Source organism: Gopherus flavomarginatus, chromosome 4 (genome assembly GCF_025201925.1).
Source record: "Gopherus flavomarginatus isolate rGopFla2 chromosome 4, rGopFla2.mat.asm, whole genome shotgun sequence".
In the NCBI taxonomy this organism is placed as follows: domain Eukaryota; kingdom Metazoa; phylum Chordata; order Testudines; family Testudinidae; genus Gopherus; species Gopherus flavomarginatus.
The window spans coordinates 203,331,777-203,358,505 of NC_066620.1; the positions used below are offsets into that span (position 1 = coordinate 203,331,777).

General features: G+C 40.9%; 1 protein-coding gene across 1 annotated transcript in view; it reads right to left on the bottom strand.

Annotated features, from left to right (window-relative positions):
- Positions 1 to 26,729, bottom strand: part of RUNX2 (RUNX family transcription factor 2) — a 292,810-nt gene that overhangs the window by 51,662 nt on the left and 214,419 nt on the right. Inside the window, exon 6 of the mRNA XM_050950844.1 lies at positions 4,632 to 4,695. Within this exon, the coding sequence (XP_050806801.1) occupies positions 4,632 to 4,695 (64 nt within the window). The remainder of the gene's footprint in view (positions 1 to 4,631; positions 4,696 to 26,729) is intronic.

Genomic DNA, 26,729 nt, shown 5'->3' on the forward strand with positions numbered 1-26,729 from the left:
TTTCAAGAACAATATATTGTAGTAAATCAGGATAGACATGGATGAAATTTATCAATTGGTCTGGCCTGAGATTACAACTTCTATCTCTGAATCTACTGACTAGCTCATGGAATCATGATATGTCTAGTATTCTACAGCACTTGAAAATCTGCTAGAGGATGGGGTGTCTCTAAAATGTGATGTAAAGGGAGCATTGTGGTTTTTTTGTTTTTGTTTTCTGTTTTTCTTTCTTCACAAAAGTTGTTCTGAGGACACAAAGTTCTAATCCAGAATCAAGAGTCATGTCTCGAGTTACGAGAGCACAGGAGAACTGGCAAGACATGCGGAGCCTATGTGAATAAACTAACAGCACAATAGATTTGCAATATTTAATCAAATTCTCAGTGATCACAAATCTTGCAACACATTCCAAGACTACTAAAAAATGCTCTACAGAAACCAGCTGAGCCAATATTTAAAGCCTTTTTAATTTAATAGAACCCATTTTTTATAGTATCTAGGATATGTTTCTGGCTTTCCTACTTGTCACATGATCTCCTGTCCAGATGTGCTGGTGTATATCTAATAGTGGACCAGCCAAACCACAGCACTTTCCTCCTGCTTGTAGCTTGTTACTGTAATTCAACCATACTTCTCTCGGCTACAGAAGCACTACATTAATATGTGGTAGAACAACAATAACACAGGAGGGGATACAATTAACCATAACATTAATAAGTATCTAAAATAACAATAATAACAACAATGATGTGACCTGATTCAAACAGTTTTATTTTTCACTCCAATGAAAAAACACTGGATATAAAAACCCAAGTATACGGTTGCTTGAAAACTTCCCCTTTTTCTCACCTGTGATAGAAATCTTGTACCCGAGGAGAAGATTTCCTGTAGCTTTCTCCAGGAAATTAGCCAGCTCCTTTGTTTAGATCTGCAGGTTGCACTATGCATTCTTAAATGCTTTCATGGGCCAGGCTGCCTGCCCAACTCTAGTATATGTAACTAGCAGCTATGTTACTCTTGATTTACGCTGGTAGAAGAGTAGGGAAGTATCAAATCCACAACTGTTGTTTTCTGAAGTCTTTGAATTGACTGGCTGGATCCTGTAAGGTGTGAGTGCACAGGGCCCTGAAATCCTACTGATGTCTATAGAGGTTGAGGGCACAGCACTTTGAAGGATTGAGCATTAAAAGAGCTTGTGGCGGGGGTTGGTATAGCCAGGATTTAAATCTTCTATGTCCTCATCTATCACCCTAATCAAAGAGCCAGCCTTCTATATGTTGCAATGATACAAAATATAAAGGCTGGCAGCCATTCAGGGCCCAGTCCTGCACCTTGCTTACTCTGTCAATAGTCTTTGGGACTAGTACTGACTGTAATATGGGTGGGAGAATTGGACCCCAAGTTCTTTGATGTTCATTCTTTCTGGCACAAAGCTTTTCTATTTTTGTTGGGTTTTTTTTTTGTCTTCTGCTACCTATTTTAGAGCAAAATGCTGATTTAGATTATATTCCCTGTGCAAGGGAGTATGGAGGAATAAAAATGCCTCCTTACACGTCTGCATGAGCTGACCACACCTTGAGTCTGACACGGAGGAGTAAGAGAGCTGTGCACCTGTTTATTCCCTCCTATCTCGTCAAATAGCTGGATGAGGAGATTTGGATCTGCCTCTCCAATGTGCCAGACAGCATAGCTCAGTTGGTATAAATTACTCTTCCCCTTTTGCCTAGGGGAGACGTGAGGGGCAAGGAGAGAATCATGTCTCAGGGGGCTCTCTAAGGCACAATGATTCCCAGTGGTTCTCCTGAGATGCCGGGCAGTCATTCATCCTTGAAGCAATAATGCACTGAGAATAGATGTGCCCCACTGAGAATAGATGTGCCCCAGGACAGCAAAGCAATGGAAGCTGGGTTCTAAGCCCCAGACACACTTCTCCAGGAATACACACCATACTCGCCACAGTACTGAGCAACTTCATTTAATTAGATTTTTTTCTTTCCCCCCTCCTTGCTTTTCATTTTTCATGATTTATTTCCTTTGAGCACCAATCCTCTGTACTCCAGTCCTTGCTCAACTTCAGCTAGAGCAGCGATAGTGAAAGATTTATTTCTCAAATTTTCTGCAGGGAGTGCTTCACAAAAAACGTATTGTTTCTAGCTGGGATTTACACTAAAGTAAAAAAAAAAAAAAAAACCTGTGACATAAATCCCCATAGAAACAATACTATGTTTCTTCTTTGAAATCAGTGACACTGAAAAAAATTCCCTTTATTCCTTTAATAAAAAAATCTTGAACTCACTGTACAGCATTAACCTTCAGTCAGGGCCTCTGCCTTTATTATTTTAAGTTTCAGCAGTGATATATGACTATTTTTAAAGTGCTTCTTAGTTGTGCAAGGCTATTAGGATGTGTGTGTGTATATATACATTTTATATGTATATACATTTTATAAATTTATATATGTAAAAATAAAACTTGTTTAGTCAGCAAACTAAATGGATATGGATATAAACACAGGATAAAGTTCTCCTCTGTTATATCAGTGCAACAGCGAAGTTGTAGATATGTTGACTGTGAAGATGTCTGGTACGCCCTAAAGTCAGTATCAACATTTTTGTTGACTTCAGCAGTACAAGATCAGCACTGTAATCACTTTTCCGATTACAGACTTACTTTAGCCTGTACTTGTTCTCTGTGGTGGCGATTTGCAACATGATTATGATGCATATATGTATGCATATATATGTAAATTATAATCATGTTGCAAATCACCACCACGCAGAACAAGTACAAACTAAAGTATGTTTGTAATCAGAAAAGTGATTGCACTACTGGTGCTGATCTTGCACTACTGAAATCAATGGGAGCACTGATGCTGACTTTAGTGCATTGCAGGCATTTTCATAGTCAACGTATCTACACCATTGCTCTTGCACTAATGTAACAGAAGAGAACTTGACCCTATGTCCCTGCAAATCATATCCATTTAGTTTACTGATTAAATAAGTTTTATTCCTGCAAGCATTACAGAATCAACACAGCTTTGGGAGAGTTAGCCAGACTCTAATCTGGCTTGTTCATCCTCAGTGAAATAAGTCCCTGAATCAGAGTCATCATTAGTCTGAATGATGCAGCAGGAAAATGTAAAAGGATCACATCATGAAAACTTTGTGGTGTGTTTTCCAGGACAGGATTTTAAAGCCATTTCAAGAAATTAGGTGAAAAATTAGTCCTCTCATTTTTTCTCTTCTTCACAACAATTTCAGAATATTTATTCAGGGAGGAGAGGAGAAGGAGAGAGAAGAGAAGAGAAGAGGATAGCTGGTTTCTGACTGTATAGCATTTTTGAAGCTTAGGCACTGACATCAACCATCTGAATGGGCAATTGCAAACACGTTCATTGAACAAGAAAAATCATGCAATGTAGAATATCTCCATGTCACTGGGAGAAGCATACAGGCCTGGGAAAACAATTGAAGGCTAATTAGGAGAGAGGTTTGGCAGAAGAATAGAAGAGAGGAATGAATGGATGTCTATGAGCAAGGCAGAATAATCTCCAAACACCTGAGGTGGAATTTTCAAAAGCACTTAATGACCTAGAAGCATAAGTCCTATTGAAAGTTAATGAGATTTATACTCTCTGTCATTTAGGCACTTTTGAAAATCTCTCCCATAGTGTTTATACATTTTTATTCAGAGCAATGTATATCACACCTAAACCACTAGATCCAATTAATGGAAATCATAGTAGGATAGAAATGAGTGGCTTGTAACAGGTGATACAGAATTGCTCTTTCTGTTAAAGGCTGCTTTTGTTTCCTATGTCCTCATAGTCTAAAAAGATATTTGGAATATACCCATACTTTATGGATATTTGCTTACACAGACAGAAAGCAAGAGGCTCAGTGAGGGCATGAATATGTTTCTAAGGAACTGAAGCAAGGACAGTACATAGGGAAAGAAAACAGATGTCCCAAGGATCTCCAGTTACTCTTCAAAATATCCCTAGACTATGGCCAAAGGAGAACATGCCCACTAATGGTTTGGTCAACATTTACAAAATCTGGCTTTCCATTTTTGCACCCACAATCCAAGTCATTTACACATCAGAGTGCCTGACTGTACCAGCACACCAGCTACATAGGTGTGTCTAAATGACCTGCAAGAACACGAGTGTGAACTAGGCAGATCTCAAAATCAGGCTATTCATTATTTTACTGACTACATGTGACTTGGTGTTCACCCAAGAGTTCTGAAGGAACTCAGATGTGAAATTGCAAAACTACTGACTGTGGTATGTAACCTATCATTTAAATCAGCTTCTGTCCCAGATGACTGGAGGATAGTTAATGTAACAGCAATTTTTTTAAAAAGGTGATCCCAGCAATTACAGAACAGTAAGCCTAACGTCAGTACTAGGCAAATTGGTTTAAACTATAGTTAAGAATAGAATTATCAGACACATAGATGAACACCATTTGTTGGGGAAGAGTCAATATAGTTTTTGTAAAGGGAAATCATGCATCATCAATCTATTAGAATTCTTTGAGGGAGTCAACAAACATGTGGACAAGGATGATCTAATGGATTTAGTGTACTTAGACATTGAGAAAGCATTTGACATTATTACTCACCAAAGGCTGCTAAGCAAGTGAACAGTCATGGGATAAGAAGGAAGGCCCTCTCTTGGATTGGTAACTGGTTAAAAGATAGGAAACAAAGGATAAGAATAAATAGTCAATTTTTAGAATAGAGGGTGGTAAATAGAAGTATCCCCCAGAGGTCTGTACTGAGACCAGTGCTGTTCAGCATATTCATAAATGATTTGGAACAGGGGTAAACAGTGAGGTGGCAAAATTTACAGATGATACAAAATTATTAAAGATAGTTAAGTCCAAAACAGATTGCAATGAGATACAAAGGGATCTCACAAAACTGGATGACTGGGCAAGAAAATGGCAGATGAAATTCAGCATTGATAAATGCAAAGTAATGCACATTGAAAAACATAATCCCAACTATACATACAAAATTATGGGGTCTAAATTAGCTGTTACCACTCAAGAAAGAGATCTTGGCGTCATTGTGGATAGTTCTCCAAAAACATCTGCTCAATGTGCAGTGGCAGTCAAAAAATGTAACAGAATGTTAGGAACCATTACATATAGATAGATAATAAGACAGAACATATCATAATGCTTCTATATAAATCTATCGTATGCCCACATCTTGAATACTGCATTCAGATCTGGTTACCCCATCCCAAAACAGATATACTGGAATTGTAAAAGGTACAGAGAAGGGCAACAAAAATGATTAGGGGTGTGGAACAGCTTCTATATGAGGAGAAATTAAAAAGACTGGGACTTTTCAGCATGGAAAAGAAATAACTAAGGGGGGATATGATAGAGGTCTATAAAATCTTGACAGGTGTGAAGAAAGTGAATAAGGAAATGTTATTTATTCCTTCACATAACACAAGAACTAGGGCTCACCCAATGAAATTAATAGGCAGCAGGTTTAAAACAATAAATAGTAAGACATCGTGAAGGCCAAAATTATAACTGTATTCAAAGAAAAAACTAGATAAGTTCATGGAGGACAGATCCATCAGTGGCTATTAGCCAGGATGGGTGGGGATACAACGCCATGCTTTGAGTGTCCCTAGCCTCTATTTGCCAGAAGCTGGGAATGGGCCATAGGGGATGGATCACTCGATGATTGCCTGTTCTATTCATTCCTCCTGGAGCACCTGGCATTGACCACTGTCGGTTGACATGACACTGGGCTAGAGGGACCTTTGGTCTGACCCAGCATGGTCATTCTTATATTCTTGTAACTAAAGCCAGCTTCAAGAAATAAGAACTGACAGGGACACAAAGATCAGGATCCTTCTCAGTGATCTGAGCTTCTGCAACCCTTAACAATTCAAGCTGCAAGAGACTAAGAAATTTTGTCCACAGGAAACATGATCCCTGTTACATATTCCAACACAGCGATTGATAGTGCTTACGAGGCTGGGAGGAGGTTGAGGGGGGATGAAATCTAACCATCTGAGTTTTGCAAAGTATTTTTAGATTATTTTGACAAACGGCTTTTGGGTGGAGGACATTTTACATTTAGTGAGCATCATCAGCCAAAACACAGTTCATTCATGAGATCAAATATTTTTTCATTTACAAAATGTAACCATTATTCTAATTAATATCTCTCACAGAATGATATCCATTATCTTCCTCCTCCACCCCCCCTTTTTGCATCTGATCTCACTGCAGTTTACTAATATTGCAAAGTCCATTCTGGATAGTCTGCCCTCCCTCCCCACAAAGTGCATTCCCTTGTGATTTGTGCTCGTAACTAATTAGTTTATCTGGTTCAAGTCTATTTGACAATTATAACAAATTCAGGTTACATCTCTATATTTGTAAAGAACAGTTCTAGTCTGAAAGGCAACTATGTAAAAATAGCTCCATTTTACTCAGCAAATCTGTTGCTGCTGACTTCAGTGACAACAATAAGTTTGTCCCTCCTGCCAGCTTTGCAGAGCTGATACAGCTAAAACAGAGTGAGATAGAGTCTACTGCCTCTTGTGCATCAGCAATTGTTCAGCACAGGTGTGGCTGACAGCCAGACTAAGTCCGGTTCTAAGGACTTGATTCTGCAAGTCAATGGGAGTTTCCGGAAAAAATGGGATATGGACTTCAAATCCTATAAGGTCTAAGAAAAGTTGGAGAGGAGAGAAAGTGAAAAAAATTCTAATTAAAAAATAAAACTAGTAGTTCTATAGTAGTGCCTACAGTCCCCATCAGGTATCAGGGCTTTGTGATGGTAGGCACTTTATACACATAGAGTGAACTCAGGAACAATAGCATCTCCATAATTAAGGCTGCAAGTGGTTTTCCCTTTAACAGGATCTTTACCCATTTCCATGCAGAAAAATGGTTGATTTTATGCACATATATATTGCCAAGAGGGCACCTATTCATGGCAATTATATAGTCTCTCCTGGGTGTATATCATAGATTTCTCAGGAGCCAGAAACACATATTGACAAAATTGAATTAAAAATGGGGCATGGGTTTAAATTACCAGGACAAAAAGGAATCTATGAACTCAGACCAGTTCCGTAAACCTAGCAACCCCCCAAAAAACAGTTCAAGAGTTTCACTAGCCCCAAACTCTAGAAGGCTCACCCCTTCCTAGTCCCATCACTTCAACACGGTGTAACGCCTTAAATGCAAACTTCAGTTCTTGTATGTTGACAGTTTTCTGTAGATAGCTATCACAGCCCCTTTGGCCATTACTTATCCAAGCTACATATACGTCAGACTTTTAATCCTTGCAAACTCAATGCAAACCTGCTAGCCTTTTTAGAATGTGCATAGAAGCCCATCTATTTCCAGTGCTGCCAGGGACCCATAGCCTTCTTTAACTTTCTTATCTGTGCACACAAATCCAGTAGAGGGAGGCATTACACAGACATGGCTCTGGAGCTGAGGAACTATCTTCAGATATTTGGAGTCAATACTATGAGGTAAGATCATAAACAACCATGTCTCTGTCTAGTCCAGTGGCCAGGTTGGGGGGAAGAAAGTTTCAAAGGAAGGGGAAACTATCTTCCTACAACAGTAAAAATGAATCTTTCATGGTTAAAAGCATTTGTGAGGGAGAGTAAATTGTCCAAAGTGAGAGCACTCAGGAAAAAATAAACCAACAACCTTAGATTTAGACGTTTCAGAAAATATGAGGAACAAAAGTTTTCCAGGAAATCCATCTATTATGCCCATGTTCTCTCATGTTGATTTAGCAGATGTATACCTACAATATTGTTTTTGTGTCTACTTAGTGGTCATTTTTAAAAAGAAGCTTCTATTTATTATGCCCGTTCTTATTTCTGCTCTTACCAGTTTTTTCCATATATCATAGCTTTGGCAGCAGAGAAAGTTTTTATAGTTAAGGCCCTGATCCTGCAACATGTAGTCCTGGAGGAGGCTGCTGCTCCCATGAACAACCTATGCATTCATAGTCCCCTTTTAAGCCCTATTTTCAATGCCCCGGACTGTCAGCTTTGGAAGGGAAAAAGCCTTCTTGACCTGCAAGTGTGTATGGCTTTTGTTAGGGAGAACAGAATATTTTTAATAATGTTTCAAGGCCGTGAAGGAAACCATTTTATTAGCAGTAGCAGGATTTATTATTATTATTTCTGACTGTATAACTTTAATACCTAAAAGCCCCAACCAAGATCAGACCTCCACTGTGCCAGACACTGTAGACATGCTATGTGAAGGTGCTTACAATCTGACTAGACAAGATAGACACTGTACAGATGTCCAGATGGGAACTGAAACGCAGAGAAGTTAAGTGACTTATCAAAACTCACTTAGCCAGGAATAGCACATTGGTCTGCTGAGTCCCACTCCAAAGTCTTAATCACAAAACCAGTTTCCCTCTCATTTTAGTTAACTGTGACTATATGCAACTTCCTCTTATCAACCCTTTCTTTCCTCACTGCTGACATTGTGGATGTTCCCCTGCTACATACAGGCTATCTTGCAATTATCTACCATCTCCTGATGTCCAGTTTACTGGCTTACATTTTTTTCGCTCTTTGCCAGCTCTCTTCTTAAATATGAAGCCAAATGCGGCTGTCAGTTACACCCATTCAATATTGTTGCCTACTAGGGATTTACAATGGCCTAGCAGTACTGAAGAGTTTGTCCCTGAAGAGCTTACAGGCTAAATTCTGCAATGGTTTGTTTTAACTTCAGTGTGATTACCTGTGGTACCTTAGTGCAGAAGCTGGTCCTACCCATTCCGAGTCCCACAGTGCATCCCTGTTTCCTTATGGATTTTAAATGTCAAATCTAAACGTTTCTTCTTTCTCTTTAGGCATTTCTTTCTGAGTTCGCAAATAGATATTGCATGGCCCTGCAGCTTTTTCAGCTAAAGAGTTTTTAATTCTGTGCCTATTCTGACACAATTCTAATTTCTTTCCAAATCTCTTTCTTCCTTATGAATCTTTATTGCTCGCTGTCTGGCCTTTCACCCACCTCTGTGGATACCAAGGGAAAGAATTTTGTCATGGTGTTTTTTTGGTTTTTTTTTTCATTTATTTTCCTTTTGTTAAAAGCAAAAATTAACTCTGAAATCCTCATACTGGGACAGATTCAAAATCATTTGTAATTGATGGGAGCCTTGTCACTGACTTTAATGGGCTTTGAATCAGACCCCATGTCCTGCCCTATTTCTTGGTAATCAGAAGATACCTAACTATTTCATCTTAAACTCTTTCCTTCAGTATTCAATTCTGGTTGATTGCTTCAATTGTCCTTTCCATGCTCTGAAGTCTCTTCTGTCGTCTTTCCCACTGATGTCATTGGGAGTTTTGCCAGAGCAATGAAGGCAGAATTAAGCTCTAATTTTATCCAGATTCATCTCCTCTCTTACTTTATATTTTGTACCTTTCATAAGAAGATCAGATCGTTCGCTCTCAGTCAGACCACTTGGTCTACCAAGACTTGTCTCTAGGTCTGGCAACACAAAACAACCATCATCTAGTGCAACGTTCTTGAGAAAAAAAAATATTTCCTGGTTATCAGTTTATGAATAATGAGATTTGATTACCTTTATCCTTTATTATGTTGCTGATCATTAAATAAATCTGCCCTTTTTAACTCCAGTCAGAGTATTTGATTCTCTGACCTACAGTGTGAATCCACATCTCTCTCTCTTATCATCAATAATTTTTTGCACTTCGTTGTGCCTCTGCCTCAGCCTGTCTAACCTTAGCCGATGCATTGCTAAGCAGTGCGCATGGCACTCAGGCATACATTAATTGTTCTTTGGACATGTTCTTTTTCCCCCATCTGCTCCATTGTTTTATTCTATTCAGTTTCACCCAGCTCTTCCGGCACTGAATTCTTCCACAATTTCCTCTGCTGAAGCTCTGCAGCCTTAGTTTTCTGCTTTTGGGTCTCTCCATAGTTCTAATTACAAACCTGAAGGATTTAGTTGGAATTTTAATGGTAATATAATATGATGCCTAGAGCCAAAAAAAGTACTTATTCTTTTAAAACACCGTGAACTGAACAACAGATCAGGGGGACTTAAAACTCAAATGTGCAAAACGCATTTGAGGAGAACTTTACCCATAACTTAAATTAATTTTCTTTTCCCCACCAACTGATTTTATTAGGGAACATTTAATTTAAGAAATTGAAAGTTTCAGGCTTTCTAAAGAGAAGAGACTCCAAAAATTTAGAGCGTATCTCATGCCAAAATGTTATTACAGAGTTTGCCACCCATTTGTGTTTCAGTAGGAATACTTGCCTCCCACTTCTTGGCACTGAACCAAAATCCTCTTTCTCAAAGGAGGTGCTGAAAAAGCATCTGAGTATTAATTTGTCTTTTGTGGGAGGTTTTAGTGCTGTTATAAATCACTCTAAATCACAAATCAGGCTTTAAATAGGAGGCTTCTTAAGCTGCTCTCACTGTGTAAGGCCGTGAAAATGAAAATCTTAAAGCAAATGTTATCTGGATGTGGTGTATTTTAATAGCCTATAGCAGACTTACTGGCCTGGATTCTCAAACATCTGACCTTTTCATCAGATAGCAAAGGGAAGTGTATTGGGCATTGCTTGATAGAGCGATGAATGTGATTTAAAGCTCTGTTTTTCAAAAGGGATCCAATACAAATCCTGAGTCCTGGTTTGCTAGGCTGACTTTCTTGTGGGGATGCATCTCATGAGAACTGCAAGCAATCGTTATTTGTAGTCTACCCAATCCATGGTCTGAGCTTAAAATTCTAAGCATGCTGCTTATCATGATACCAATTACTAAGGTGTGATTCAATGGAAATAACCCTACCTACAGTTCTTACAAACCCAAGAAGGGACTTACTAGTATCTTCCATCTATATAGCATCTTTCAACCCAAAACATTTTTCTGAGCCTTTTATACAAGCTACACAGACGCTTCACTTCCTCACTAATTATTATCATTACTATTATTTATCCACTTTGGCCATGTCTGGAATGAAATGCAATGGCAATTTAACAAGGAGCATCAAAATTACACACCATTTTAGGATTAGAAGTGAAGGATACATTCATAAATAGAAACTGTGTGGGGAGTTTAGCTAGACAAAGTGTTCCAAGTTGGAATCTGGCCAGGACACCAAAGCCATTGCAAAAAGTCATGGGATCTTTAATGACCACAAGTGTTCAGGACCTCCTCTGAGTTTTATGAGTTTAATATCTCATCCAAAGAACTCCGCCAGCAGCACAGGGCCCCATTGTATTGTGCTGGAGCACTGGATCAGTACTAATTCAAAGAGAAGAGTACCACACTGAATCACTCATGCCGCTTCACCCAGCAACCCAGATTTTCCTTGTGTTTCTCCCATCCAAGTACTGCACTCCTCCTTAGTTCATGAGATATGGCAAAATTCCAGCGGAAGGTGGTATGGCTGCAGGCCCTCTGAGACAAAGGCCTTTGATGCTGATGGGATTGGTCCAGATTTACTGAATTTGGCATAGCGATGTACAGTTTACACTTCCATGTTCCAACCTGACTCCTGCATCTCAGTGGAAATTCAACCCAGGGAGTGCACATGGCTGCATTTCCACTGGGTGGGAACAGCTTTCAAATCCTCCAGTAGTCCCACTGTACAGTCTGCTGAGAGGCTGTACTGAATCAGCACATCATTTGCCATGGCCAAACCTCTCCATAGAAACTTTTCAGGTGACATTATCCTCCTAATCCTTTGCTCAACTCAGAAAAAGTTATGGCCGCTGCAACTTCGTTGCCACCCCAGAAGATATTTATATGGCTAGGGGTATCTGCCAGGGTCTAGAATCTAGTATGAATGTAGCCCAATGAATGCTGAATTGGCAGGTTTTTTACACAGGACAATTACTGTGTGCAGACAAATACCTACTATAACACAGGCTTTTTCACATAGCCCTTCCATATCAATCCAGCCTCAGAGTCTTCATGCGTCCTTCGGCTGCTTCTGAACTATTTCTTTCCAGGAGTTAAGTGGACTTGCAGCTGCTTTCTGCAGAAAAGAGGAACTCAGATGAAAAGCAATGTGATGCATAACAAATCTTGAGAATCAGCTCAGGATCTCATAGAGACCGTGATGACTCTGGGAATATTTCAGGCAGCTCCCGACTTAACTCACATAGCTGGTCACATTCTCAATCTATTGGTGGGGCAGGGATTGGAGGTTAGACAGCTGAAAATTAGGCTAATGTCAAGGATCAACCATTACTTCCTGTGTTCTGAAGTTGGGTCAAACCTGCCCTGTTGGTGCAAGGGACGTGTTTGAATGGTACCCCCTTGAAGGCTGATGGAATAGGAATACTTATCAGATTGCTTCTGTCCTAAGGCTTCCTGACACCAGTAATCCATCTAACCATTTCCCACTGTCTAAGCTTCCCTTTGTTTTCAGGGTTATAGAGTAGCTAGATTCCTGCCACCTCCCTGGCTCTTGTCAGACCTGGGTGTGAAGCAGACAGTGCACTGGTGATGTTGGTACATGATCTTCTCCTGGTGATGGGTGAATATTAGCTGCCCATGCTGATATTGCTAGATTTATCTCATGTGGTTCCACTCCCTTCTTACTCTGTGTTCCCAAAGCATGGCACTGGGCAATTGTTCTTTATTTCTAAAGGTGCTGCTGTGCAGAGTTCAAAAGGTTCCTTCTTGTCTCACCTGTATATGGAGCCGGTAGGGACTATGGTGCTTTCAGCATGCTGATATAACCCACCCTGTCCCTGTTTTACCCAAGCCAACCTGATCTACTGTTTGAGTCAGACTGCAATTAACAGAAATGCTCAAGATAGACACTCTCTCAGTATAAGGGAGAGATGGTTGCCAGCCATGCGTTATCTTTGAAGGGCCCTCAATTTTGGAACCTTAGCCTGAAATATCCTAAATGTATTGACCTTCAGGCCATGCTATAAAGCCTATTTATTTACTGGCAGAGTGGAAGGAGGGGACTGTGTTTGGGAGGGGAGTGTTGTTGGCCTTGATTTTTATTGTGGTTGGTTAATTTTGGCATGTGGGTGGTGGAATAGTTCCTGGCTTTTCTGTTAGTGTAATTGCATGTTCAGGATTGGCAGAGGCAGCCGGGGCTGACAATAGGCACTTTTCAATGGTATATTGTTATGAATCTAAACATAAAATAATGAAGCAAAACACAAAATTGGGAGTATGGTTATTTTAAGATGACACCCTGGGGCCTTGCTGTTGTGCTTTTAAACAGCAGGAGTCTACCATCCAACTGATATATATATACATATATATATGTATGTATGGGAAGCACGAACAGTTAGAATCTGCTCTCTTTGGTGAGGAAATGCTCCTTTCAGAGGCAAGCAAACGTAGGAAAAATTCCTTACTCATGTAAGGGGACTGTTGACCCCTTACTAACATTCAGTGGAGGTGTTTTGATTGGCTAGCTCCCAGCACTAAAAGATTGGGGAGAGGCCAATGCTCCAGGCCAGCCTCAGCCTCTGAGCCTGACTGACAGGCTGGGCAGGCTAATCAAGGAGTCAGGATGCCAGGGTGGGTCCCGTCCTCCGTGTGAGCTGTAATTGCCTGGGTCAGACAGAGTAGGGCTGAGCTAAGGAGAGAGCAGGGGCCCAAGCTGAACTGGAAAACAGAGCTGTGCCGGCCAGAGGGGCCAGAACAGCAGCTCAGGAAGCAGGTCAGAGCTGGGAGCAGAGCCAGAGACAGCCCAGGGAGAGAGCAGATCCTGTGCTAGGAGCAGGGCTGCAGCCACAGAACCAGGTGTGGTGAGCAACTGGGGCCAGCCAAGGGAGTACCCTGGGCAAAGGGTCCAGCGCAGAAAGATACCCCCAGCCAAGGGTCTGTGCAGACCAGACTGAGAAGGAGATCTTAACATGATGGGGGGCTGACGCTGGGAAGAAGGGTCCCACCACCCGAAGCCCGGAGGTGTCTGGCCACCACCATTCCAAGTGTCCAACCCACAGCATCCCTGCAGCACAGCCAGGGCCTGAGAAGGAGGCCTGGGACCTACAAGGAACAGACTGTGAACTGCCCTGACGTTCCAGAGATACTGTTTGTGTTGTTCCCTGCCACAGAGCGGGGTGATGTGTTTTCCGTTAACTTTTCCCATTTTTCCTTATTTTTTTTAAATTAATTGTTAATTAAACAACTTGTATTTGCTTTAAATTGTATGAAATGATCAGTGGGTCAGGGAAGTGCCCAGTGCAGAGAGAGTACCCCGGAGTGGGGACACCCTAGCCCCTGTCCCAGATGACCACAGCAGGGTTGGGGGTCGAGCCCCCAGGAATCCTGGGCCCAGCCGTGTTGGGGTTACAAGGACTCTGCCAGACAGGAGAGTAGAAGGGGAGTCCTCGAGGGCAGGGAGGCCTCCAGGTAGAGAAAGTGGGAGTGAGGACTCAGATCCTTTCACTAGCCCATTTCACCGGGGTAGTGCAGAAGCCAGGAAAGTTCCCCACAATAGTGGGACCATTCCCCCGCTTACACTCAGATAAAAGTCCCGTTGACTCTCATACAAGTTTTATCTCAATAAGAACTGAGTAACAGCCACGTAAAGAGCTCAGAATTTGGCCAACAAAGAACACTCCTGATTTTGCTCTTGCTTCCACTAGTGTAAATCACAAGTAACTCCTGAATTAATTCTGCAGTCAATGGAGTTACACTGAGATAAAATGGATGCGAGATAAGAATAAGTCTGTGATAAGCACAGTACTATCTGGTGGTGAAACTGTAACCTAATATTTTTATGGGATACACATTAGCTATACTTTCATACTACAGTATGTGTATGGAGCTGCAAGATTCAGTCAGTTGACTTTAATTCCATAGAGGTGTAATGATCTTGTGATAACCACACCTCTTAAAGTTTCTTTATATATAGACACCCACATGCCCATACACACGGAATAAATGTTATTTCTCTGACATTCAAATGTTTTCATTGAGGAATTTTCAGAAAGGCATCTGTTTCTTCCACGTAAGCCATCAATAGACTTTAATGTCATTGCAAATATTATGGAGGTTTATAAAACTGTTGGCTCTCAGTTGGTTATTTCATGGTAGGAATTCGCATCATAAGACACAACAGAAGGCAGAAAATAGCACACACTCTCTGATTTGGAAAACATCCTGCACTTAAGGAATGTGAAAGATGAAAAGTTCTCTTTTGCCTGCTCTCACGTTATTATTTTCTGTAAGAGACAAATGGTCCAATCCCCCATTCGAGTCCAGACAGTTGTAGCTCACAGAGTTCTGTGCACACAGCAGCTTAATAGATCTGCTCTACATGCCCTGTGGCAATGTGGAAGGGGTCAGCATCTAATACTCTGCTTCCTGAATCTTCCTGAATTTTAAAAGTTATCTGTAATAAAGGGGGAGATGCATGCTACACACTCCTTTTGCCAGATTCCTGCCCCACTACCCTGGCTGCATCAGTCACATGGTTTCAATCATCATTTCAACAAGTTATTTGCAATATGAAGAAAGGGGAGGTCATTTCTTCTTTATGTCTAGCAAGACACTTAGAACAATATGGAAGACCTGTACCTGGAAGAAGAAATAATCAATCATCTTGCAGAAAATGCTGATACTAGGTCATGCTTCCTTGCACTCATCAGTTATTAATGGTGCACTTCTGTTTTTCACTTTTAACCAGAAGGGAGTGAGATTCTGTAGAAGTGCAAAAGGAAGGAATAGCATAGCCGCAGCGCCAGTGATTCAGTGGGTGGCACTCTTCCCCATCTAACTTATACTGATTCAGATACTATGCCCCCGTGTGCTCTTAGGGGGCACAGTGGTGTTGATGGTCCCACCCATGCCATCTTTCGGATGAGATGCACAGCGGAGATCCTGACCATTTGTGGTCTGTCCATCTGTCACAGGCAATTCTCTTAGGAGAAAGAGTTGCGCTGCCTGATGCCCTAGTTAAAGTCCAGTTGGTTAATTAAATCTTACCTACACAGTAATATTTTTCATTAACTGCATCCAAGCCACTCATACAGTGCTGCTGGCACAGTTAAATAGTCATACTGGGAATACCAGATGAGTATTTTCAGCTGCATCTATTTGGCAACTATGTTTTAGAATAGAGCAATGGGTCTATCAGTGGTCTGGTTTGTGGGATTACTGGTCTATAGACAGAAACCAGCAGAGATTAGCAGAAGGAGATTAATGCCATCTACTAGAAAGATGTCACTTTCCACACTAGAGGTCATTCATAGAATATCAGGGTTGGAAGGGACCTCAGGAAGTCATCTAGTCCAACCCCCTGCTCAAAGCAGGACCAATCTCCAACTAAATCATCCCAGCCAGGGCTTTGTCAAGCCTCACCTTAAAAATCTATAAGGAAGGAGATTCCACCACCTCCCCAGGTAACCCATTCCAGTGCTTCACCATCCTCCTAGTGAAAGAGTTTTTTCTAATATCCAACCTAAATCTCCCCCACTGCAACTTGAGACCATTACTCCTTGTTCTGTCATCTGCTACCACTGAAAACAGTCTAGATCCATCCTCCTTGGAACCCCCTTTCAGGTAGTTGAATGCAGCTATCAAATCCTTCCTCATTCTTCTCTTCTGCAGACTAAACAATCCCAGTTTCCTCAGCCTCTCCTCGTAAGTCATGTGCTCCAGCCCCCTAATCATTTTTGTTGCCTCCCACTGGACTCTTTCCAATTTTTCCACATCCTTCTTGTAGTGTGGGGCTCAAAAACTGGACACAATACTCCAAATGAAGCCTCACCAATGCCAAATAGAGGGGAATGATCACATCCCTAGATCTGCTGGCAATGCCCCTACTTATACAGCCCAAAATGCCGTTAGCCTTCTTGGCAACAAGGGCACACTGTCGACTCATATCCAGCTTCTCTTCCACTGTAACTCCTAGGTCCTTTTCTGCAGAACTGCTGCCTAGCCATTTGGTCCCTAGTCTGTAGCAGTGCATGAAATTCTTCCATCCTAAGTGCAGGACTCTGCACTTGTCCTTGTAGAACTCCATCAGATTTCTTTTGGCTCTAATTTATCTAGGTCCCGCTGAATCTTACCCCTACCCTCCAGCCTATCTACCGCTCCTCCCAGTTTAGTGTCATCTGCAAACTTGCTAAGGGTGCAATTCACGCCATCATCCAGATCATTAATGAAGATATTGAACAAAACCAACCCCGGGACCGGCCCTTGGGGCACTCCACTTGATACTGGCTGCCAACTAGACATGGAGCCGTTGATCACTACCCGTTGAGCCCGACGATCTAGCCAGCTTTCTATCCACCTTATAGTCCATTCATCCAGCCCATACTTCTTTAATTTGCCAGCAAGAATACTGTGGGAGACTGTATCAAAAGCTTTGCTAACACGTCCACTGCTTTCCCCTCATCCACAGAGCCAGTTATCTCGTCATAGAAGGCAGTTAGGTTAGTCAGGCATAATTTACCTTTGGTGAATCCATGCTGACTGTTCCTGATCACTTTCCTCTCATCTAAGAAATGTCTATTATAATTTATTATTTTTATTACAGTAGCACATAGCTGCCCCAAGCAAGATCAGGGCCCCATTGTGTTAGGTGCTTGTGTAGACATAGTTGGAGACAGTCTTTGCCCTAAAGTGGTGACAGTCTAAAAGACAAGACAAAGGGATACAACATACAAGCTGAAGACTGAGAACTGAAACATAGAGAGATTAAGTAACTTACTTAGATCACATGTGAATCTGGTGGTAGAGCCATGAAATTAACTCAGAACTCCTGCTTCCCAATCCAGTGCCTAAACCATAATAATAATAATAATAATAATAATAATAAATATCTGTCTCTTATACAGCATTTTCCTCCACTGAGCTCTAAGTCTTTTGCAAAGAATCCAGGCTATCGGTGTCATTATTTACATTTTACAGGTGAGGCAATGGGAAGTGAAGTGATTTGCCTGGAGTCATCTAGTAGACTTGTGGCAGTTCTGGGAATAAAAGCCAGGTCTCCTAAAGGTCCAGTTGAAAGCCCTGTCCCTTGGAACACACTGCCTCAGCCTGCCTCCCTTTTTTGGTGGTGGATGACGTGAGTGGTAGTAGAGTGCTATGGAACCCTTTAGGATGTAATGTGCTATGTGAATGTAAGAGTTATTATGAGTATCAGCAGGAACACAATAGTCTTTCTTGTTCTAGGTGTGTGCATTCAGGAGTATATTCTTCTCCAATTAATGCCAATGGTAGTTATGGGCATGACCTAAACTGGAGAAATAAAAACATACCCCTCAGGGTCATCACAAATTTCTATCTCAGAAGGTAAGAATCATATTTGAATTTGACTTTTCCCCTGCCATCTCATCCAAATGATCTCCATTAATAATAATAAAAAAAATGAATGGTGTGGAAAAAGTGAACAGAGATGTATTATTTACCCTTTCCTGCAGTACAAAAACCAAGGGTCACTCCATGAAATTAATAGGCAGCAGGTTTAATACAAACAAGAGGAAGTATTTTTTCACACAAGACAAAATAAACCTGTGGAACTCATTGCCAGGGGATGTTGTGATGGCCAAAAGTATAACTGGGTTCAGAAAAGAACTAGCTAAGTTCATGGAGGATAGATCCATCAATGGCTTTTAGCCAAAATAGATAGGGATGCAACCTCACACTCATGGCAACCCTAAACTTCTGACTGCCAGAAGGGGAAGACAGGGATAGAACTCTCCAGCATTGCCCTGTTCTGTACACTCCCCATGAAGTTCTGGTACTGGCTACTGCTGGAGACAGGTACAGAGCTAAATAAACCAGAGGTCTGACCCAGTATGGCTGTTCTTATGTTCTTAATTGCCGCTATCCTCTTTGTACATTGAGCTTCTCCATTCATGGTTGTGAGAGTGGAGAAAGGAACTACAGTAGAACCTGAGAGTTAAGAACACCAGAGTTATGAAAAGATCAGCCAACCACACATTGGAACTGAAGTATGCAATCAGACAGCAGCAGAGACAAAAATAATAAAACAAATACAGTACAGCAGTGTGTTAAACAAAAACTACTAAAAAAAATAAAGGAAAAGTTAAAAAAAAATTTGACAAGATAAGGAAACGGTTTCTGTGCTTGTTCAATTTAAATTAAGATGGTTAAAAGCATCATCCTTCCTCTGCATAGTAAATTTTCAAAGCTGTATTAAGTCAATGTTCAGTTATAAACTTTTGAAAGAATCATTTAACGTTTTGTTCAGAGTTACAAATATTTCAGAGTTACAAACCACCTCCATTCCCAAGGTGTTTGTAATGCTCAGATTCTACTGTATAGCAAAAGGAAAGCAAAGCAGGGGGGAAGGGAAGGAGAAATTTATCTTGTGACTCTTAAGAAGGATAAGAGAAAATATATAGTCTTCTCCAGGATCAAGGAGGCGAATCCTCAGCTGGTGTAAATTGTCATATCTCCAAAGCAGTCAGTGAAGCCATGGTAATTTACACCATCTGAGGATCTGTGCAAATAAGCTTAGGGCCAGATCCTTATCTAGTATAAACCAGTGCAAGTACATTAATTTAAAGGGTGCTAAGCTGATTTACACCAGCTGAGGCTCTGGTCCAAATTTTGTATTATTCCCTTTGGAAGCTTTAAGACAAGCTAGAAAGGACCTTCTTCTAAAAGTAGACAACTTTCCTCCCAGTGAACAGCGAGAATAAGAGATGCCCAGTGATGGTGCTGGCCTAACAGCTAAAACTTTACATGATCAGAATAAAAAATAAAAGAATTATGACATTGGAGAAGTGACGAGCTATTTTTTTCCGTCCGAGAATGGAGATCTGGAATATTTTAGATCATATCTTGATGGGTTTTATTGGTGATAATTTATCGGCCATCTGTTGTCAGGATAATCAAAATTTACAATGATTTTTTTCTGAGTAGTGTTATATTTATTGGTTTATTAAGCTCCAATTCAATAAGGTGCCACTTGCGCCAATGAATAGAGCTTTTAAAGACTTCAGCAAGTGGCAATTCACTGTGCATTTTGTACTCCCCTATTATATCCCTATAACACTAAAAAGATTTATATTGTGCAATGTCTACTATAAATCAATCTCTCAGGCTTTGCCCTGGAACTTGGCATTTCCAGGGGGAAGGAAGATGAGAAAGAGATCTAGGAATGTTTTTTAAAAAGTCCCTGTTGTTAAAGGATTGTTATGAACAAAGGCTGGATATTAAATAGAAGATAACTACATAGACACTGGAAAGTCTTTGCAGTCCTACTTTGTCCTTATATGTTCTCCAATCAGTCATTACTTACTAACTGATGGTTAATTTCTTTCTAAACATTGACAGATAATTTCTATTTCTGAAAGCTTTTTTCAGCAATTTACTCATTCAGTATGAGTACTTACTTTTATACCCTGCAGTTAGCTTCCATTGAATACATAGCTGATCATCTGTGAACTCTAGATTTACTTATCTCTTCCTCCAAACCACTCTTTAGATTGCTCTTTGTGAGCCTACATGAATGTCTCTGAGATGGGTGTGAATCACGCCCTCAGAGTCACACTCTGCTGAACGCGGCTGAAAACCGAACATGAATCCCAAGTTTACAAGTGGCCCAAATTCAGATTTGGTGTAAAGTAATGCTTGTCCACTAACTTCAATGGAGTTATGCCCACTTAGTTTAGATCAGCTCTGAATTTAGTCCCCTGCCTATATAATGACAGGTTTCAGAGTAGCAGCCATGTTAGTCTGTATCCACAAAAAGAACAGAAGTACTTGTGGCACCTTAGAGACTAACAAATTTATTTCAGCATAAGCATTCGTGGGCTACAGCTCACTTCTTTGGATGTACTTCCACCTTTTCATGTTCTCTGTATGTATAAATATCTCCTGTCTGTGTGTTCCATTCTATGCATCCAAAGAAGTGAGCTGTAGCCCACGAAAGCTTATTCTGAAATAAATTTGTTAGTCTCTAAGGTGCCACACGTACTCCTGTTCTTTTTGCCTATATAATAGGTCTATTACGTTTTGCAAAACATGCACTTTCAGGGCCAGATCCTAAGCTAGTATAAATCAGCTTGATTTCAATGGAGCTACAACAATTTACATCCTCCACTAAGGATTTGGCCATTTGAAAAAAAAATGGTTTGTGTCAATCAAAATGTTTTGTTTTGATTTAGACAATTTTTTTTTTTAGAAAAGATAACTCCAGTTAGCTAAAATTTTGAAACAAAAAGTCATTTTGAACAGAAAACCAGAGCTTTTCATTTTGAAAATGTCCAGAGGGCATTTCAACAATATCTAAACTTTTTTCAAAAAAAATTCAAGTTAAGAAATTCATCAGAACTGATCCTTTCTCATGCAACGTTTTGGTTTCAATGAATCAGCAATGTTTTTAACATATTGTCAAAAATTCCCCAACCCAGCTTTAGCTGATGGACTTCTCATATTTAAAAGAGCAATACTCAGGAAACAGAGAGATAACATCTCCTCATAATTAGTTAGCCACTAACACTATGGCTGAACTAAAACCACGTATATGAATTTAACTTGCTGATTGGTAAGTTACATGTCCTCTTCTGTGCCTGAGCGCCAGAGTATATGGGTCTGTTACAGTGGTGAAACAGAATGGCTTGTCTCTTTAGCTCAAGTAGTAGCAAATCATGCTTTTATTTCTGGAGAGTGCTGGTTGACTCCTGATGTCTGCCAAGATGGCAGCTATCACATGAACGCTGCCAAACTTTGAGATGTTAGAGAATCTGCATTAGGCTCTGAATCTTGCAGCTTGAGCCTGTCTCTAATCTGTTGTGTGAAAAACTCTAACAAATTCCCCTAGGGAAAATTGTAATCAGAACCAATAGTTTCTGAGTGTGAAAAACTCTGTAAACAAATGCACAGAAAAGCCAGGAAGAAAACAAAGAAAAGAATAGTACAAGAATGAAAAAGGTTACATTTGACATGTACAGATTTATAGGACAGTATGGTGCACAATCAACAATGGTGCATACTCATTGCCCCACCAAAAGCAACCCACACATGGCAGAACCTTTGAAGGTATCTAGATGTTAAAGTATTGGTGCCTTTCCCATCCTGACTGCTGGCTTTGTGGAGCTCTGCCCAAAGCAGTAGTTGATGTGGCAGAGTGCAGTAGTCATATAGCGCACTCGCATACTGGCTGAATCATAGAAAATAGAGCTGGAAAATACCATTAGGTCATCTTGCCATTGCAGGCTTGCTCCCTACAATATGTTCCTCATTGCTTTGTCTAGTCAGCTTCCCCCATTTCCCTAGGGAGACCATTCCACAGACTAATAGACTTCATTGTTAGGAACATTTTTCTGATGTTCAGCCAAAAGTTTCCTTGGCTCATTTTCATACCACTACTTTTTTTAAAGCCTCCTGGACAGCCCTAAACAACTTATTCCACTCCATAGCCCCTGTTCTCCAGTCACAGGATACCAGTAATTCCCACTGAATCAAGCCCCTTGGGCTTAGTAAATAATAATAATAATATCAAGCTCCTATATCTGTATAGTGATACTGAGTATAACATTTATAATAAAACGTAAACATTCTGCTACTCTATATGGAGCTTATAAAGTAAAAACTTTATTTATTTCTATGACAGGCCCCATCACCAACATTTTACAAGTAAAACTTAGGGGGGTCAGGTCCTCATCTGGTGTAAATCAGCATAGCTGCACTGCGGTCAGTTGAAGCCAATGGAGATATGCTGCTTTAAATCAGCTGAGGACTGGTCCCTGGGTTCCAATTCACAGCAGGTTTAGGTAGTGGGACCATATATGATCTGGCTGTGTGACATGGTGTACCAGGCATTTAGTGCCCCCTGCTGGAGGCCCCACTGTCTTGGCTCACCATCCAGTGCAGGTGTCCTTTTGAGGTAAATAAAAAAGAGCAGCAAGTTTAGATCTCCAGAAGCTGCCTAGAAAGGCTGCTCAGGATCACTTGTTGGTGTGATCATCCAGAATTGGTCCTCCAGGGGCTAGAAGGACTCAGCAGGCAAGATAAAAAGGTTTGGCTGCCACCTTCCATGGGGCATTTTTGGGTGAAGCTGGGACAGACGGGGAAGGGTCTCTCTGACTTAGCCCAAAAGCCCAGGCTGGTGAGGGGCCTAACTCTTGACTACACTGTTTTGATGGAGTCAGTGAAAGACTGTTTTATTTTACTTTATGTAAAGCCTAGGGAGCATCTTAAGTTGAATGTAATTTGACTGCTGTACAAATTAAAGGGACCTTGCTTTGAGAGATGTTCCTGCAGCAGGCTGGCAATGTACATAATTTCCTATGGGACAGGAGACCTGTCTTTACCAACAATTTCAGGAAGATTGCTTTCTGAGCCAGCAGAAGCTGGGAGAAGTTATGAAAATGAGACCCCAGTTCAGAGGTACCCAGCCCACAGTGATATGTCTGATGGCAATAACTTAGTCCAAGAGATACTAGCTTAAATTATTTGCAATAAAAACCTTTCCAGGGCCATTTCAATGAGATCTGCATTAGAATAATGTGAAGCTTTAGTCAGAGTTCCATTATAAAAAAGAACCAAAATCCAAGAAAAAATTCAAGACCACATCTCTCAGAACAGTGTTTCTCAAACTGGGGTTGCCGCTTGTGCAGGGAAAGCCCCAGGCGAGCCGGGCCAGTTTGTTTACCTGCCACCTCTGCAGGTCCAGCTGATTGTGACTCCCACTGGCCGCGGTTCACTGCTGCAGGCCAATGGGGGCTGCTGGAAGCGGTGACCAGTATGTCCCTCAGCCCGCATCGCTTCCAGCAGGTCCCATTGCCCCGGAGCAGTGAACTGCGGCCAGTGGGACCTGCGATCGGCCAGACCTGCAGACGGGGCAGGTAAACAAATGGGCCTGGCCTGCCAGGGGCTTTCCCTACAAAAGCGGCACCAGTTTGAGAGAAACTATCTCAGAACTGCAGCAAATACAGATTGGTTCTAGAGTAGTGAGAGGCTGAGGAAACTGAATAGACTGAGCAGGTACATGGAATGTATAGATCATAGATTCATAGATTCCAAGGCCAGAAGGGACCATTATGATCTCTGGTCTGATCTCCTGAATAACACAAGCCATAGAACTTCCTCAGAATAATTCCTAGAGCAGATCCTTTAGAAAAACATCCCATCTTGATTTAAAAATTGTCAGGGATGTCGAATCCACCACAATCCTTGGTAAATTGTTCCACTGGTCAATTACTTTCGCTGTTAAAAATTTATACCTTATTTTCAGTCTGAATGTGGCTAGCTTCAATTTCCAGTGGTTGGATTGTGTTATACCTTTCTCTGATAGATTGAAGAGCAGAGCCAATTAAATAGTAGTTCCATATACTTATAGTCTGAAATCAAATCACCCCATATCCTTCTCTTCGTTAAGCAAAATATATCAACCTTTTTGAGTCTATCTCTATAAGACATATTTTCTTCTTGGGGCTTGTCTCTGAATCATCTCCAATTTATCAACTTCCTTATTGAATCGTGGGCACCAGAACTGGACACAGTATTCTAGCAGTGGTCGCACCAGTGCCAAATACAGAAGTAAAATTATCTCTGTACTCCAACTTGAGATTCCCCTGTGTATATATCCTAGGATCATATTAACTCTTTTGGCTATGGCAGCACATTGGGAGCTCATGTTCGGCTGATATTCATGATAACCCTGAAATCTTTTTCAGAGTCACTGCTTCCCAGGATAGAGTCCCCCATCATGTAAGTATGGCCTACGTTCTTTGTCCCAAGATGTACGAATTTACATTTAACCATAAAAAACACGTATTGCTTGCTTCAATTTCCCAAATGACCCAGATTGCCCTGAATCAGTCCTCTTCATTATTCCCTCAATTTTTATGTCATCTGCAAACTTCATCAGTGATGATTTGACATTTTCTTCCAGGTAATTGATCAACATTTTAGATAGTGTAGAGGCCAAGAACCAATCCCTGTGGGACCCCACTAGAAACACACATGCATGATGATGTTTTCCCATTAACAATTACATTTCAAGACCTATCTGTTAGTCATTTTTAATCCATTTAATGTGTGCCATGTTCATTTTATATTGTTCCAGTTTTTTAATCAAAATGTTGTGTGGTACCAAGTCAAATGCCTTACAGAAGTATATTACCTCAACACTATTACCTTTGTCAACCAAACTGGTCATCTCATTCAAAAAAAAAGATACCAAGTTAGTTTGACAGGATCTATTTCCTATAAACCCATGTTGATTTGTATTAACTACATTACCCTCCTTTAATTCTTCATTAATTGAGTCCCATACCAGTTGCTCCATCATCTTGCTTGGGATTGACGTCAGGCCTATAATTACTCAGATCATCCTGTTTTCTGTTTATCAGCGTGTATAATATACAAAATACAGCAAGCAATCCCAGCTAACTGTGAAGCACTTTCTCAAACAAAAGCTGCAGATAAAAGTTACTATTTCTGGCCAGACTATTTTTGACATACTGTTTGAAACAAAATCCAGCAAGAGGTTGTAGTACAATCTTCCTCTGAGCAGAACTTTTATACCATTGAATTCCACTCAGTTGAGATGAAGAATGTATTTTCAGCATAAATCAACAAAAAAGTATTTAAATTAAACAGATGCTCTTTAATAGAGGCCTACAGGTAAAGAAAGAAAGAACCCAATGGATTTCACCAATTTATACCAGCTCTGGCCCAGATTGTCTTGCTCACCTTTTACTCCTTAGCTCAAGCACCAATTGCATTGTCTTAGTCTGTGTTTTCTTGAAGGGGTGGTGGTGAGATAATTGGTTTAAGTACAATACTGCCTAATCTTTTCTGGCCAAGTGAGGAGGAGAGTTTCATTATCAGGTGAGCTGGATACATCATAAAGAGAGAGAACTGGCATGAAATGAGGAGACTCACTCACTGGCAGGCTGAGTAGGGGGAAGTCCATCACCCTGGTATGCTGCACAGCAGCTCCATAGTGATTCTCTGTTCCCTGGGGCACAGACTGAGGAAAGGTTTACCCACTGGATCAACAACAACTGCTTGCCACTGCGGTAAAGTGACCCTACTGGTTTTCTTTGGCCCAAAGGGTAGGACCTTCTATCTCCAAACGCTCACAGAGAAGTCCTTTGCAAAGTCTGTTGGCTTGGGCTTTGCCCAGGAGTTGGGATTTGTCCCTGCAGACGTGCAGGCCGCCAATATTCTGACATGGGAGGCCTGGCCAACTGCTCACAATCTGAATTAAATTAAACAGAAGCTCAAATAAATCTGAAAGATGCTATGGTAAAAGCTCTAATGGGAGGCTGAAGGCATGCAGGCCATGTTACTTTGTGGGCTGAGACAGCGCTCCTGCAGTCTGTACCTGCGTTATACTACACAGACAAAAACACACTGAATAACCATCTTATCCGTAGGACTGAACCCACTTCCATGCGCAGTGTGCTGCCAGCTTTCAGATGGGCTAATGCTTCAGGAATTCAAACCCAGCACTGGTTCTTGTTTTAATTATTTTTATTAGAGGATCTGAACGTAGCTACAGTGAAAGTGTATGCATGTATTAGTAAAACAATATACACTGCCTAAAACAAAGTGAAAAAACATGCCTCCTCCAGTTCCTATTGAGTCAACCTGTGATTTCTCCTACCTTCTTGAGTTGCAGTCTAAGGGCTTGTCTACATTACCTGTTGAATCAAGAGGCAGTGATCAATCCAGTGAGGGTTGACTTATCAAGTCTAGTCTAGACACAATAAATCAACTGCCAAGCACTCTCCTGTCGA